Below are 17,216 nucleotides of genomic sequence, written 5' to 3'. Positions count from 1 at the left end.
TTTACAATATCTAAATATTTCATCCACATAAATATGAATTTGTGAATATAAAAGTACACAAAAAAATGAGATTGATCTTTCTAAAGCATTGAATAAAAAAAGCTGGATTTTTTTCATACTAGAAAACTTAATCGTCCGTGCAAAAACTCTTGATTTTTTTTATTATTGTTGAATAAAAATAAACAAATAAATTTTTAGTCAACTAAATTTAAATAAAAAAAAATGGAGATGAATATTTTTTTTAAGAAACTCTGAAAATGATTTATGGAAAAAAATAGATATCAATTTATTCAGTATTTATTTATTCAAGTGTGAAATTGTAAAACTCCTGAATCATGAAAAAATAATAAAATAAAAATAGGGAAATCGTATCTACATTTATATTTGTATTTATTTATTTTAAGCTGCCCAGGGTTGGGATTAAATGAGGCAGAAGCTGAGCTGGAGTTGTGAAAATTCATACTTGAGGGTATGATACTCATTTTGTAAAGTAAAACACTGGAATGGAATGAAAGATGAAATGAAAAAAATGAAGGGAGTTTATGCAGTTGAGAAACTATTTCGTTCCAATTATTATTGGATTGTGCTCAACGTACCGCTGGAGTTTCAGAATGACGTCGTGGTAATGGCGGCTGACGGTGATTTCCGTTGACCAACACGAGTGAACCGCATGCCGGTAGTGCCATACTACTCGTGGAAATTCACCTAGGCAAAAAAAATTCACTGAATATTATTTTTCTTAAACTTTCACATTCCCGTACAAAAATGGATTGATTACTCATTGATCACTGACTGATCAATCATCGATCACGGATTGATCAACAACTCATCGTTAATTGATCAATAATTGATCAGTCAGTAATTAACCACAGATCAATAAGAGATCACTTAAAGATCAATAACTGATCACTCTGAGGAGAATAATCTGATAGTGATCAATCAAAGATCAGTTAGAGATCACCCAGTGATCAATCAGCGACAATCTATAGATCACTCGGAGATATTATAAAAATTGTCCAGTGATGGGATGAAAATTGCTTAATAATGAAGATAAAATTTATTTAAAGTATTCTTGATAATATTTTTTTTTTATTTTACCTATTACTTTTGTATTTATTTATGATATTTATAGTTATATATTCAGTAATGATTACTTTATAAAGGGCCAATCCTTTCTTGATAATTAAATGGCCATTGTGTGATTTTCATTTAAACACTGGACGATTTTTATGCGATTTCCGAATGATCTATAGGTTGTCGCTGATTGATCACTGGGTGATCTCTAACTGATCTCTGATTGATCACTATCAGATTATTCTCCTCAGAGTGATCAGTTATTGATCTTTAAGTGATCTCTCATTGATCTATGGTTGATTACTGACTGATCAATTATTGATCAATTAACGATGAGTTGTTGATCAATCCGTAATCAATGATTGATCAGTCAGTGATCAATCCATTTTTGTACGGGTTTTTTAAATTATTTTTGCACGACTCATGATGCAAAGCATCAGAGTGCTTAACGATCGAAAAATATTTTTTGCCTCATTCCGGCAACTATTTTTATTATTATAGACTTGTTAGTCCACGGAATCAAGACATTTTGCATACTATTGTCAAGATTATTTAATGGAGATTAATTCCATACTTTTTAAAAATTTATTTAGTGCAATAGAAACGGAAAAAAACATCAAAATAGGTCAAAAAATTTTCCTGTCTGCACTGATAGAAGGATTTATTTGTATTAAAAAAATATTTGTTAATAGTTAACAAATCATTTATTAGAGACCATTTTTTAGTATCAAACAAATATTTCTTAGTATTTAAAATGATTTGTTTGTATTTAATAAATCTGATATTCATTTATTAAATATTAATAAATCTTTTTAAATACTAAGAAATATTTGTTAAGGACTAAAAAGTGGTCTCTAATAAATGATTTGTTAAATATTAACAAGTATTTTTAACTATAAACAAATCCTTTTATCAGTGTGTCATGTATGAAACTCCGGAAACACTGTAACTTGCGAAAAAATGCATTAATTGAGTTAAATTTTTTTTTTTTTAAATCTTTGAGAGAATTGTAGGTCACCGAATGCCAATGGCTAGGTAATTCAACGTCGTTTATTTAAATTAATTACATAAAATAATTGTGCGCATTATCGTGTTATTTTAGCTGTTTTATATATTTTTTTTCACATTCTTTATTTTATTAATATTCCATAATTAAATGAGCATTATGAGTCGTGCACTTTTAGATTTTCCAAACTTTTCATAGTTTATAACTGAATAATGCTGAAAATTAATATAAATTCTCTTTGAGACTGCCGAGAATTATAAATTGTAAATAAAAAAAAATTAGGATTAGTAATTTTTAATCAATTATTCATTATTATTCCATAATAATATATGTAATTTAGGTAATTTAGAAGTGAATATGAAAAATGTTCTTGTAATTTTTGACAATAAAAATTACTTTTGTATTTTTATTTAATAAAAAAAATAATTAATTTACTATGAATAATAAAAATGAAATTATTATTGAGGTAAATTTCATTCTGGAGGGATTAAATCAATTAAAAATTAAAAATCATTCAGTCTGAAAATTTTTTATTTTAACGTTGCTGCCGCAGGATCAATTAGTAATTATTTAATGGACAAATTAAAAATTCTCCGAAAAATTTTAATAAATTGATCAGCAAAAAATATAGAAAGTCACAAATTAAGGTAAAAATTTTTCTGACGGCAAATTTAAATACATAAATTTTTTTTTTAATAAAAATATGCTTGTCAGAAAATTTTCCTTATTTTTTAAAATATTCGACCTATAATTATATTGAAATGTACAAAAAAAAAAAAATAAATAAATAACCAAATTTTACACAAAATTTTAAACTATTTTAAGAACTCCAAAAATTTATCACAATAAATTAACCATCTTAAAAGTGAATATGAAACCTTGAAAAGGCAGAAATTCAGGTCAAGACATTTTCAATGACCAGTGATACTAAATTTAATAAAAAAAAACCCATTTTATCATATAAACCGGTGAATAAATTTTTTTTATTATTCCCTTAATTATTTCAATAATAATTCAATTAATAGTCATTCCAAAAGCCTCTTGTACATTTCTTCTAAATTAAAATAATTTAATCAAGTATATTAAACCCTATGAAATTTAATTAATTTATCATCTCTCCTCTCCCTCTTTACATCACTGCAGTGAATTTATATATTAATCAAATCCATATGACGAAGAGATTAAGCTAATTTTTTTTTTTTTTCATCAATAATCCCTTCAGTAATTTTTTTTAATGCCAGCAAAATGTCGAGGATGGATTACAGAGATATTGAAATAAACCCTACTTGTCAATCGAGCCAAGAGAAAAGTAATTATCGTAAATTATTATTATTTTTCATATTGTTATTATTATTATTATTTTCCTGAACTTTTAAAGTCAATTTTTTTTTGTAATAATAATATTATCTCTCAATTATAAAAATATTAAAAATACATAAAATATACATAACAGTTCAGTTATACTTAATAGGAAGTTTGCGTAGCTTATGTCAATAAAAATCGCAGAGCAAATTCTAATTAGCATGAGAAACTCACTAATTATAACAACTAATGCATGCTCGCTACTCCGAACTTTAATTTCCGTCCAACCGGCACACAAATTCTGTTCTGTTAATAACCCTCTCATTATATAACTCACCCGGAGTTTACCAAAGTCAAAAGATCCATTTCGGTAATTAATTTCATAACCATTGTAATTAATTATACTTTCATTACTTTTATTAATAACCATGAATCATTTATCTCAATGCGTTAATTGTTTGTTTTTGTTGATTTTTCTTAAACCAACTTTATTAATTATTCATTTTTTAATTAATCACATCTGCGGCAATTCAAAAATTCTATAAATTTCAACAGACATAAAAAAATGCCCGTATATAATTTTTTTATTAAAATTAGCGCTGAAAATCTACACTAGATGGCGAATGATCGCTGAATTGTCTCCTTATAAGAGAGTTAAGTTTTGATAGATTTAAGGAAGTCCTTTCGCTCCAGTTGAGTCACAACAACTGTAGTAGTCAATATTCGATAAATTAAAATATAAAACCCATAAAAATTCCTAAAATTAAAAAATAAATAGTATATGAGGCATTAATCGTTGAAATTTTGAAAATTAAAAAAAAATAGTTAAATACAAAAATTAATTTGACTCTTGTAAATCAGCTGTTAGTAACCTGTCCGTGATTTGGCAACGCTTTAGTTCGGTTGTTTACATTTTTATTTGCACAATATAACCTTAACCATGTTTAACTTTTTGCAGTCAATGTAAATAAATAAATTAATTAAAAATGTTTAGTCACAAAACCATAACATTCTAATATCTCATGGCAGAAATGCTAGTATTTTTTAATTATTGTTTTATTTTTCAATTATGAATTATGAAAATTTGTTAACAATAAATTAACTCATAAGTATGTATAAAAAACATAAGCGCGTTAAAGTTTAGTTTGAATTTATTGAATGGTCTGATATGAAGCTCGCGCGCTACACAACGTTGCCAAACGTTCTGACGCCATTTAAATGTAGGTTACTTAAAAATTTTCTGTGATTTTATAATTATAATTTCTCCATAAATTCCAGGGCAACCTATATATTTTATTGCAAAAAATCAAACCTGAATATTTCGAAAACCTTATTTTGAGTTTTTTGTTACCCCATCTAATCGGTGGTTAATGCCATAATTCGAGAAAGTTGTTGTCTGACTTTCTCGTAAGACTCGGAAAAAATACTAACATTTTTAGAAATTTTTTTTTCAAAAATTTGCTCGGTGAAGTATAAATTAAACTTCACTAGTAGATACATAAGGACTTTAACTATTAGATAAAAATTAATTTTATGCATGATCTAATATTTTTTATTTAACATTGATGGCGAAAGGACCTCCTTAATATGGTTTTTTTTTTCAAATGTTAACCAAAATAAAGATAAAAAATTAAAACATAAATTTAATTTGATATGAATTTTTACAACTGATAGAAAAAATAAAGATTATTCATTAAAATAAAATAATGCTCTTACTTTCTAACAAAATTTAATCAAATTTCATACGAAAATTTTTTACCTACATAAGTTCAACAAAATCAAAAGGTAAAAATATATAAATAAAAAAGGATCTGAAATAATTGATCCAAAATAGGGATTATAAAATGACTAAATTAAATTGTAACAATTTAAAAAAAAAAAAAGTATTTTTATTATTCTGAAGAAGCTTTTTACCTTAATTGACTAATAAATAAATTTTTATTAAATAAAAAATATCAGGTTTTATATTAAAATTAGCCACGGGAAAAATTTTGAAAATTAAATTATTTTACAGACTTAACAATAAATTGATTCTACTCACAACATTATAAATACAACCCTATACGGTTAGTAAATAATTAGATGGATTATAATGTATAATTAATAAATATGTCGAATTGTAATATTAAATTTGAGATTAAATTAATTATGAGCAAACATACCTAACAGTGAATGTTTATGATTGATGTGATGATGTGACTTATCTAAGCTTGGAGCACGAGTAGAATTAATTAACATATGTCACCACTTAAAATGTATGAAAATTAAATAGAGCTATATCTAAAGGTACTACATGCATGCGTGTAAACATATATTTGTTCCGCGGTTTGTTTACGAGCTTTAGTGTGGACAAAAATGTGATTGTAAACAACAGAGGACATTGTGGTGATATCGTATGCATTATGAATTATCAATCGCTACAGTTTCGGCGAGCCACCGTAATATGCAAACATATTTTTGATATTGACCTTTGCTGGTAAATACAGTTTAATTTATCAATTTAATAACCAAATTTGCGTTTATTTCAGCACTGAAATATTTTGCGCGATGTTTCAAAAAGTACTCAAAGATTTTTAAATTATTTTTGTCAAATAAATTTTTTAACATACACGGGAAAAAATTTCTGGGAAAATTTACGATACAACTATTGTAAAGCTGGACTATACTTTGATTACTATTAATTTTCAAATATTTTAGAAGAAAAAATACTATTCCCGTGTAAAAAAAATTCGTCTTAAAATTGTCGTTCGTTTAAGATCTTAAACGTGACACAAACCAAGACTATTTTAAGACTCTTTTAAGACGCCAAAAAAAAAAATCCGAGAGCAGATTTTTGAAAATTTGCTTTTCGAATTTTTTGTGAAAATTAATTTTTAGACGATTTTACGACTTTCTAACCGCAATATTTTTGAGTAAGATGTTTTTAAATTGAATTTAAAATTGTTAAAAAATTATTATCTGACAATTTTAAGACTTCTTTAAGACGTTCTGTTTTAATGTTCCAGGGCTCTGTCGCTGTTTGCTCATTTCAAAATAGTCTCTAAATCTTTTTTTAAGATTTTTTTAAGACTAATTTAAAAATTATTTTAAGACTTAAATCTTAAAATAGTCTTAAAATCGTCTTGAAAAATCTTAAAATAGTCTTAAAAAATTATTAAAAATTTTTAGGCTATTTTAAGATGATATCACAGTGACAGCTCCAGAAAATTATTATGGAACGTCTTTAAATTGTCTTAAAATTATCTTAAATTAGTCTTAAAAAAATCTTAAAAAAAAATTTAGACTATTTTAAGATGGGCTAACAGCGACAGAGCCCCGGAACATTAAAACGGAACGTCTTAAAAAGTCTTAAAATTGTCAGATAATAATTTTAAATTCAATTTAAAAACATCTTACTCAAAAATATTGCGGTTAGAAAGTCGTAAAATCGTCTAAAAATTAATTTTCACAACAAATTCGAAAACCAAATTTTCAAAAATTTGCTCTCGGAATTTTTTTTTTTTTGGCGTCTTAAAATAGTCTTGGTTTGTGTCACGTTTAAGATCTTAAACGAACGACAATTTTAAGACAATTTTAAGACGATTTTTTTTTACACGGGTTTATTCATGAAAAAATACGATATTACTATTGTAAAAAGTAAGAGATGAAAATTTCCAGTGCTGCCTCTGTATCTTTCCAATAGAACTATAGCAAATTTTACAATAGTTGAATTGGAATGTTTCTCAATTAGTGTGAGTGATGGCCGTGCACAGCGCTAGACTCCGAGTTTATGTAAATGTTAAAGGATATGTGTCTTAGTTTACCTCAGATAGCGTAGAGGGAGAGTCTCTGGCTGCCAACACAGAGATCTGGGTTCGATTCCCAGATAGCACGAAAATGTCGGTTTCTCTTTTCGATTACTGTACAGGTACCAATTAGTCTAACCTTATATCTCTCTCCCTCCCTAATATTTCTTTTAAAAAAACCAACTGTGAATTTTTACAATAGTTGAATGGTAAAGTTCACAAACACATATTGTATAATTTGCTCTATAGTATTCGAATTTTTAAGACTCTTGCTTGTCTTATTTGTTGGATAAAATTTACAATAGTAGATCGTAAAAATTACTAAATAAGAAGTATAGTCTACCGTTACTCTTTTATTTAGTAAAAATTACAATAGTAAATTAGTAAAAACTCCTTCAATTTTATTTCCGTGTAATCACGGAAAATATTTGACTTATAAATCAGAAAAGTCTTTTTAAAATCTAGCAAAAATATTGCTAACCCAAAAATGGGAAATTCTAATGAATTGAGAGTGGCCTGACTCTTTTTTCATCAGCTTTACAGTTTTATCTCACATAAGCCTATCCCTTCCGTTTGATTTAAATAAATATTTTAAACCCAAATCGACCGGGTTTAATAATGCCGAGACTTTTTTTTTATTTACTTTCTCCATTCTGCCGGTATTAAAATAACAATAACGATGGCAGAGACAATCGACGGACAATATATTGAAAAAATAGCTCGTAAAAAAAGCAAACGCGATTTTTGTGTATGAAAATAATTACTTTTTTAAGTTTGCATACTACGTTTAGATCACATTTTTGTAGACACTTTAGGGTAGAAGTACCGTTTTTCGCGGCTCCATGCCTTTATTTCAAAAAATTCTCACTCAAAAATTTATCGATTAAAAAAATTATCAAAGAACAAAAAATTATCATTCAAAAATTTCTCAATGTATAGTTTTATAACATTTTTAAACATTGGACCAACACATAATTTTAAAATAAATTTATGTTATTAAAATGTTATTATAAAGACACAGAGCCATATTGAAAGAAGTTTTTGTATAAGAAAATAATACTGAATAAATTTTGACATTGAGAAATAGTGCCTTTAAGAAAATATTGTACAAGAAATTATTGCTGAGAATTTATGTTGCGAGAAATTTTTGCGTGAGAAAAAAGAGACAGTCACCGTTTTTGGCCAGTTAACATTTGAATTAATTTATAAAAAATTATAATATTATAAACATATTTTTATCGAGTTTTAAAAAATTTATATTCAAACAAATTGAGTTTGTAATGGTTTATTAATATAAATTCATTTCTATCGTTTATTTAAACAATAAATGGCCACAAACGGTACTTCTATCATATAGACATCGTTTAATTGAAAAAAAAATAGTCTTGTAAAATTTTAAATTTTTCTTTGAGATTTTCAGTTTGAAGAAATTCACCTTACTATTTTCAAGTAAGATAACCAATTTTTCACCCAAAAATTTATTTCTGCGGTAAAATTGATTCAAAATATCACCAACTTGTTTCAAAAATACTAACAATCCTCAGATTTACCTTTTTTTCTCTCTTGAAGAATAAATTTCAAAAATCTTTCAGTATAAATTTAAGTAAAAATTTTTTTTCTTTTTTAAATCGGCGACGGAGGGCGCATGATCCCTGAATTGTCTTCCTACAAGAAATTTAAGTTTCAAGTATTAATTTCTAGAGTGAGGATTATTCTTTCACTAAGATATCGAGTAGTTTTTCAAGTTTTCCGCGTTTAATACTTCACATGATAAGTAATAATCATTATTAAAGCAATTAAATAAACTTAGTAGCAAAATTATTAATAGAAAAAATTTTTTCAAATTAAAAAGCAAATAAACTCAAATTTTTTAGATAATCATCTTTGATAAAAAATATTTCTCTTGAATCAAGTAATTTTTTTTCTACTTTTCACTTATATTTATTTGTGTATAATGTTTTACCTTACAAAAAAAAAAAAATAATAAGTTGTTTTTTTGAGGAACACAATAAAAATTTTAAACTTCTTTTCGTCTTATTAATTTGTGCAAGATAAATAATCCTTTATTTTTTTTTCAATACCAATGAAAAGTTATAAAAATCTTAGAAACGAAAAAAAGGTTATATAAAAACGTTCAATAGATATTAGAATAACAAAGGATCAGTAAAATCCATAAAAAATCTCAAGACCGTTGAAAGGTTATTGTCGTAATGATTTCATACAATCGGTAATTCCTTGAGCTTTTTTTCTTTTCACAGAAAACCTCTCAAAGGAATAAATTTTATTTTTTTTAGGTTTAAGATATTGATCTGGATTTAGTAACTACTCGAAAACGGTAAAATAATTTTTTTTTTAAAATGTATATCTACATCTACTACAAAATCTATAACAAGTAATAAATTTGTGTCGCCATTGAAATAAAGAACTGAAATGACAGGATGAAAAATGGATAAAAAAAACTATTTTGTGATTGATGGAAATACAGAATAAAAATAATGGCAAAAAAATTGGCATTGAAAATAATATTCAATCGTTTCTACGTTTCTATATTACGATAAATCAAATGAATATTCAAAAGCTACATCCATCGTAGCTATCAATTATTATTGAATCGTATTCGTTTGAATTCTATCGAAATATTTTTTATGCATAAGTTTTTTCTATATCGATAAAGTGTAGTTGAGTTTTATATTTCAATAAATTATTTAATACCTCAACCGAATTTTATGGATGCATTTATTATCATTTTACATATGAAATAAATACACAGTGATTTTTTTTACATACCTATATTGAATTACTTGTGTTTATCACATAATAATGTACAAAAATAAAAGAAGTAAAATGAATAAATAATTTACTAAAAATTAAAATTTTTTTTTCTGTTTTTTATTTATTCATCTTTTGAAAAAAAATCAACTAATTGACAGCAACAATTAATATCTAGTCAATCACTAGACAATGTATAAAAATTTTTGTTCCAATTATTTTTTTTTTCTTTCGAAAAATTGCGCCGAAATCGATAACATTTTCTTTTATTTTTCACAGCAAACGAAAAAACAGGAAATTAAAAATTTTTTTTAAATTGAATAAAAAGAAAGATGTGAGATAAAATGATAAAAGTGATATAATGACAGATTTTGGGATGAAATGGTCTCTAGAAAGATTTAATAGTCTCGGTAGTTTACAAAGGATGACATGATATAAGTATAAAGTGTGCTTTTCGCTTCATCGACTTTTGCTTCGGACTCGATCTGTTCTGTCTAGCTCAGAACATTTTCCGAAGCATCTTACTTCTTATATATATGGACACATATTTTACAGATTATCTGTACAATTATCATCAACTGCTATTCATCCTTTATAATACAGTATGAAATCAAAAATTGCCTTCTGGTAGAAAAAAAATATACAATAGGAGGCATTTAGAGATTTTCATTGAAAATGTTGAAATTTATGTGCTTAAAATTTTTTTTGCCAATTAAGGTCATCTATAACTAGCAGAAGAGGAACAAAAAATAAATAAAAGTTCAAAATGTACACCCGCATCTCGACAAAATACTATAGATATTACATATTATTTACCAACGTAAAAGAGCGATTTCTTAATTCAACTCCGGAAGAATGGAGGTTCTTTTTGACGGCTCCCGGATTCGCTCGGGAATGAAAATAAAGAAGCGTAAAAGGAATAAAATGAAAGGAAGCAAGGCAAAGGCAAAAACAAGAAAAAATTCCTGATGAAAGCTACAAACGCGGTCTACAAAGAAATCGGCCAGGGGGTTTGTTGAAAAAACTCTAGCCCTCTTAGGTCTCGGGTGAAACTTTCAAAGAACTTTATCGGACAAAATACTCTTAGAAGATTGTTTTCATTTCCAGTGTATTTATAAATTTCACACACAAGTATATTACAAGTATTTTTCATTTTTATCTTTTCAATCAATTGCTACACAGAAAAAAAAATGTTCTTGAATCAAGTATATAATTTTAAAGAACTTAATCTTCTTGATTTCCGCAGAAAAATTCTTGAACTAAATAAATTTTTCTTGATTTAAGGAAATTTAACTTGATTCAAGACAATTTCCCTCTTCAAAATTATTTTCTTCGTTCAAGAATTTTTCTCTCGAATCAAGTTAATTTTTTTTCAAGTGTGGCATTAATTTTTCATATTTTTATTTTTTTAATCAAAGAAAGAATATACCCGTGAGAAATTTTTATAAATGACTATTATATTTTTTATTTTTTTCTTTTAGGATTTCTAAAAAAATTTCTTAAATTTTTCTAATTTAATTATTTTTAAAACTACGAAATTTTATCTCAATTTTTTTTTACGATGAAAAAACTTTTATTAAATTAAATTTTTAAAAACTCTCTAAAATTTAATTATTATTTTCAAAATTCCATCAAACTATTTAAATAATTTCTTTAATGTAATTAGCTTAAAAAAAAATAATAATTTAATTCCAACACATATACTTACGATAAAACGTAACTCCTAAAGATGACCAAAGAAAAAAAATTAACCGAAGCAATAAAACCCCTCAAAAAAATCACAACAAAAAGAACAATTAATACTTGAATTTCATCTTAAATTTTACCATAATCGTTAATTGACTTGTGAAACGGCCACTCGAAAAGTTCGCGAGCATCGATCTCTAGATCCATCCATAAAACAAAATAATTACTACATTTTTTAAATTTAGCAAATAATGAATTATTAAAAATAAAAAACTGGAAAGTGGTGATCGAAAAAAAAGCTCCGGATACCGATCGGCGATCACACGTGGATGAGCGTGTGTACTACGTGCGTGGGTGGTAGCGTACTACTGAGCCGCTCGACGACGGGCTGTCGACGTTATCGCAGAGCGACGGGAACCGCGACCCAGCCACCCCTCGTCCATCTCCATCTCTCATCCCCGTTTGGTCCTTGCGCAGGCCGCCCAGGACAACTGTATCAACTCTAACTATAAACTGTTTCGTACTCACTCTATATCTACAACTATGCATCCTTATATATATATTATTTCGTCCTGTTTTTGAATTTAAACCGATCTCAACCGCTTTACATACTTATAAATTAACATTGTCTTCTTTTCAGGAAAAAAAAAAAAAAAAAAATTGTTTAAAATTTTAAACTCCTCTGATTATATTTTCCTCGATACTCCGTCGGTAGTTACATTACGTTTAATTTATGGCCTGGAATAAACAACAACGCGAGTTGATGATGAAAAAAAAGTTTTGGAAGAAAATTCTACTGGAATAATTTGTAATTTATTTTATTTTTTATTTTTTTTACGTAATTGGAATTAGAATAATAAATCTACTGAGGGATTATGCCAGAGGTACTTTTATTACGTTACAAATTAAATATCCTCGATTGCTGTATTTTTTTATGCATTATTGTAATTTTTATTTTAATACTCAATTATTCGAGTCGAACTAATTAGGAGAAGAATTTAACTCGAGATTATTTCTCGGTCTTTAAACAGGATAAATATTTTAATTGCTCATTAACGCTAATTAATATTTGTTTGCGGTGTTAATTATGTAATAGAGTTTGCTCATTATAAATTTGCTTTTAAATAGTTATTTTTTTTTTATGAATAAATGAGGATATTTTCTTATGTGAATTGTATTTTTGAGGACTAGTTAGAGATAATTAAAGACAGATAGCTTCATTGAAAAGCTAGCTACTTTTAAAAAGTGTAAACTATTTGCTAAAATCAGTTAAATACTCACTAATTATTCCTAAATTCTTCTACAAGTAGTAAATTAGTATCTATAATCAGCCACTAGTGACTAAAGTCAATATGTAGGTCACCAAGACTTTTTACTACGATTTTTTAAATCTTTAAAGCACTTACAATAAGTGAAATCAGCGCTAAAATTCCTAAATTACTCACAAGAATCTATAAAATACTCACTGAAATTAGTCAAGTACTTTTTAAATAATTATGTACACAGTAAAAAATTTTCCGACACTAAAAAGTCTTAGATTTTTAACAAAAATTTTTTTTAACGCAATAACGCAAAATTTTTTACTGTGTAATCCTTAAAATCAGTAAATTAGTCCCAAAGTTAATGGACCATCCACCAAAATCCTAAATTACTAACTAAAATTCTTAAGTTAAAGAAAATAGTGCCAAAATAATTGTAATTCTCACTAAAATCTCTTATAAATTTCCTAAAATTATGAAATTAATTCAAAAATTAGTAGGCTTGACTAAAATTCATTTTTAACTTATTCAAATCAGTAAAAAATTCCCAAAATTCATATAACCCTCCCTAAATTTAGGAATTAGTCCCGAAATTGTGATATTTCTTTCTAAAATGAGGAATTTAGTCCCAAAATTAGTATAAATATTTTCAAACCCCCTCCCTACTAATTTAAATCAGTAAACTAGTCTCAAAACTTGTATTGTGCTTCCTAAAATCCGGAAATTAGTCCCAAAATTAAGACTATTCTCACTGAAATTGTAAATCCCTTACCAACTTTTTAAGACTATTAAATTAGTCACAAAAATAGTATAGTCTTCTTAAAAATCCCCTTCCTTTTTTTTTAATTAATAAATTAGTCCTTAAAATTAGTTAAATTCTTTCTAAGATTAAAAATTGTCCGAAAATTTCTTAAAATTAAAAAAAAGTTTGGAAAATCCAAATGAGCATGCCTTAAGCGCTCATGTCATACATAAATTATTTAGATCATAACAAAAATTATTCGTTTTTAATTTGAATTTTCCCACGAGTAGTATTATCCCCTCTGTAGGTCGAGCTAAAGAAAAATTTTAACAGATGATAAAACAGTTAGTAATTATACCATCATGTATGTATAGTTTCTGCTTGTTTATAGTTATTTCAATTCTGTTTATGAAAAATAATATATATGGCTGCCGAAATCGCAGAAAAAGTCACCGAACTGACAATCGAAAAAAATTAACTGTATCGAAACGGAATTATTTTGACACGCAATTTTCACAAGGGTTTTGATAAACTTCCTCAGGAATAAAACAAAGAAAAAATTAAATCGTGAAAGTGATTTTTGACAAAGTTGTGGTGTTATCAAGCCCAGTGCTCCCGTGAATACCACGCTCTTATTCATTTAATTCATCAGAAAAACGAGTTTTTTCTGAGAAATCTTATTTAATCGATAAGAAAATTTTTTTAAAGTGTTCTGTAGTTACTATTATTTATTTCAATATGCTTTTTATCCATATTTTTTTGCATTTAAGTTATGAAAATCACGTTTTAACAGAAATTAACCGAAATCACGATTTTTAGGCGAGAGTAGAGCATACCTGCGCGCTTCGCGCTTAAGGCATGCAAAATTAAATATTTAATGTCTTAATGTCAACCTTAAGTAAAATTAAAAAAAACACAAACTATAAATTTTTTAATTAATAGCCAACAATAGATCTTATCATAATTTCAAAATAATCATCTCAGTATAAAACTATAAAAAGTATCAGCAATACTAAAAAAAAAAGTTAATTATAAATTTTCCGAGCTTTCGACTTTATCTTTCTGCTTTCTACCCTCGAAGAAAGATCATTGGTGTGTATATCTCGAGATAGGAGTTTTTATAAGATCAAATCAGAGCGTTGAGCGAAGTAAAATAGGAACAAAGGATAAAGTGTCCAGTGAATTTTCCGAATTTCGTAAGCCGTTTACACTGCGATGCGTGGTATGTGTCCGAGAAATTCTATGGGGTGGGTGGTGGTGTCTTATACGTGCCAATCGGAAGGACAAGCAACTTAGCGGACCCTGCAATAATCCACGGATACACAATAATCCTCGGGAAGTTAACACACTACACACTCACACATGTTGACTCTGAAACTTTTGAAAAGAGTTGATAACTTTGGTGTCGGTGATTGCTTGTGTGTGTCTTTCAATCCCTTAGTATCTCACGGAAGAATTTTTTTTCGCACAAAGTGTGGCTCCATCTCCTTCCTTTCCACGTGAGGAAATCCGACGCTGGCCGTCAGCCAGATAATGCAAGAAAAGCACTTTAAAAGCTCCTTGGATTTAACAAGGATTACGCGAGATGCTGATTAACAACAATAACGAAAACAATATTAAATTTTTTTTAATTTAAAATCTTTTTAGTGCACAGAAAAAAAAGGTTCACTTGAGCCAAGAAAATATTTTTCTTCCTAATTATTTTCTTGAGCGAAAAAAAAATTTTTTTTTGACTCAAGAAATTTCACTTATTCCAACAAAATTAATTCTGTTGCTTTAAGAAATACGTATCTTGATCCGAGAAAATTTATTTAAGTCAAGAGAATCTTGTTGTTTTGAGAAAATTCAGCCTCGAGCTCCAAAAAATTTAGTTCTTGATAGAAGTAAATTTTCTTGTCTTGAGAAAATTTCTCTCTTGCTCCAAAAAATTAAATATAAAGATTAGAGTGGTCCAAAAAAAAAAAGTTTTTTGCCTATCATCTTAAAAGCTTCTCTAAGGTATAAAAAAAATTCCCTTCAAAGCGCAGTTTGATATCTCAATTCTTCATGAAGCTCAATGAATTTTTATTTTCCCATTTAAATAACACGTAAAAAAATTTTATTTACGTTTTTATCCGGCAATAATACGAAAAAAAATTTTTTTGTATTTTTCGTCAATTATTCTTGTAGGAAATTTAATTCTCTACAAAAAAGTACTGAGGTAGTTTCTTCGTAATCTTAACGAGTAAAAAGTTATTGAGTTTTAAATACTTGCACAAAAAAAATTTGAACGAAGATAGTTTCAAAGCAACTTTTCGAAAACTTTTCGGTAACTGCATGTATTTATTTCAAAATTTATCAAACTAGACTGTTTCTAATATAATTAACACCTGTCTTTTGGTGAAGTATTAACTGTGAATGATGAATAATTTCTCTCATTACAATTTGGATATTTTTTCTTATGAGCAGTGATTTATTAAAATTGAACTTGAATTTCATTACGGAATCTGAATCAAGAGCAAGCTAGTACTTCCGGATGTATACCGAATTTAATTTTTTTATTTAAGAAGATGTAGGACAGGTAGAACAGGTGAATATTTAAATTTTGAACATGATGCTGGGACGCTTTTTGACCGAATGAAAAATCACGAAACTTTGCAGGAGTACGTAAATAGAAGTTCTTCGTGAATTGATTCTTTTATTTTTAAATTTAATCATTGAAAAAAAAAATGATAAATAAACAAGTAGAGTTAGTGCGGAAAACTGCCTTATCTCAGGAGTCATCACATATTTAAGTAAATAAGCTTGACTATAAAAAATTGCTAATAAACATACAACCAATATAATCTTTGAGACTGATTTAATTTTTGGTTATTTCTTATTTTAGTTTATATGACTTATAAGACATAATTATTAAAATGCAGCTAGGTTGAAGTAAAAACTAATTGTCAACAAAAAATTTAATTTACTATATATCTTCATGTAGGCCGCAAGAGAGTGCTAAAAGTAAATTATCTAGTTTAATTTTTTTAAGCAGTGGTTAGAGTATTTACAAAGTCTGGTAATCTCCTTCAGTGCATTTAACATGTGGTTCAAATAAACAAACCGATATATTGAATTGTCATTTGTTATCACTGGTCCAGACTGAATGACCGATATCAGACTGTATACTATGTTTTTAAGAAAAAAATATAAATTACTTAATCAAATACTTTGAAACAGAAAATGTGATACAACATGAATTCTAAAATCATATCTGATTAAATTTTCTTTTATTGCGAGTATTTAAAGCTTAATAACTTTTTACTTGTTAGGATTACGAAAAAACTACCTTAGTACTTTTTTATAGAGAATTGAATTTCCTACAAGAATAATTGATGAAAAATACAAAAAAAAATTTTTTTCGTAGTTTTACCGGATGAAAACGTAAATAAAATTTTTTGATGTGTTATTTAAATGGGAAAATAAAAATTCATTGAGCTTCATGAACAATTGAGATATCAAGCTGCGCTTTGGAGAGAATTTTTTTTATACCTTAGAGAAGTTTTTGAAACAGCAGCACTTGAAAAAAAAAATAAAAATGTTTTTTTTGGACCATTCTAATAAAGATAGAA

At 26.9% G+C, this 17,216-nt stretch overlaps 1 protein-coding gene across 2 annotated transcripts in view; it reads right to left on the bottom strand.

Annotated features, from left to right (window-relative positions):
• The window catches only part of LOC123262082 (atrial natriuretic peptide-converting enzyme-like), a 36,243-nt gene extending 24,202 nt beyond the window's left edge, over positions 1-12,041 (bottom strand). For both annotated transcript variants that reach the window (XM_044724098.1, XM_044724099.1), the window contains exons 1-2: positions 11,645-12,041; positions 597-705 (exon numbers count right to left, since the gene is read on the bottom strand). In XM_044724098.1, the coding sequence (XP_044580033.1) occupies positions 597-686 (90 nt within the window). In that variant the 5' untranslated portion in view covers positions 687-705; positions 11,645-12,041. The remainder of the gene's footprint in view (positions 1-596; positions 706-11,644) is intronic.
• Positions 12,042-17,216: the final 5,175 nt, after the last annotated feature.

This window comes from Cotesia glomerata, linkage group LG3 (genome assembly GCF_020080835.1).
Source record: "Cotesia glomerata isolate CgM1 linkage group LG3, MPM_Cglom_v2.3, whole genome shotgun sequence".
Lineage (NCBI taxonomy): Eukaryota > Metazoa > Arthropoda > Insecta > Hymenoptera > Braconidae > Cotesia > Cotesia glomerata.
The sequence above is the reverse complement of the archived record's forward strand: the minus strand, read 5'-3'. Positions and strand labels throughout refer to the sequence as shown.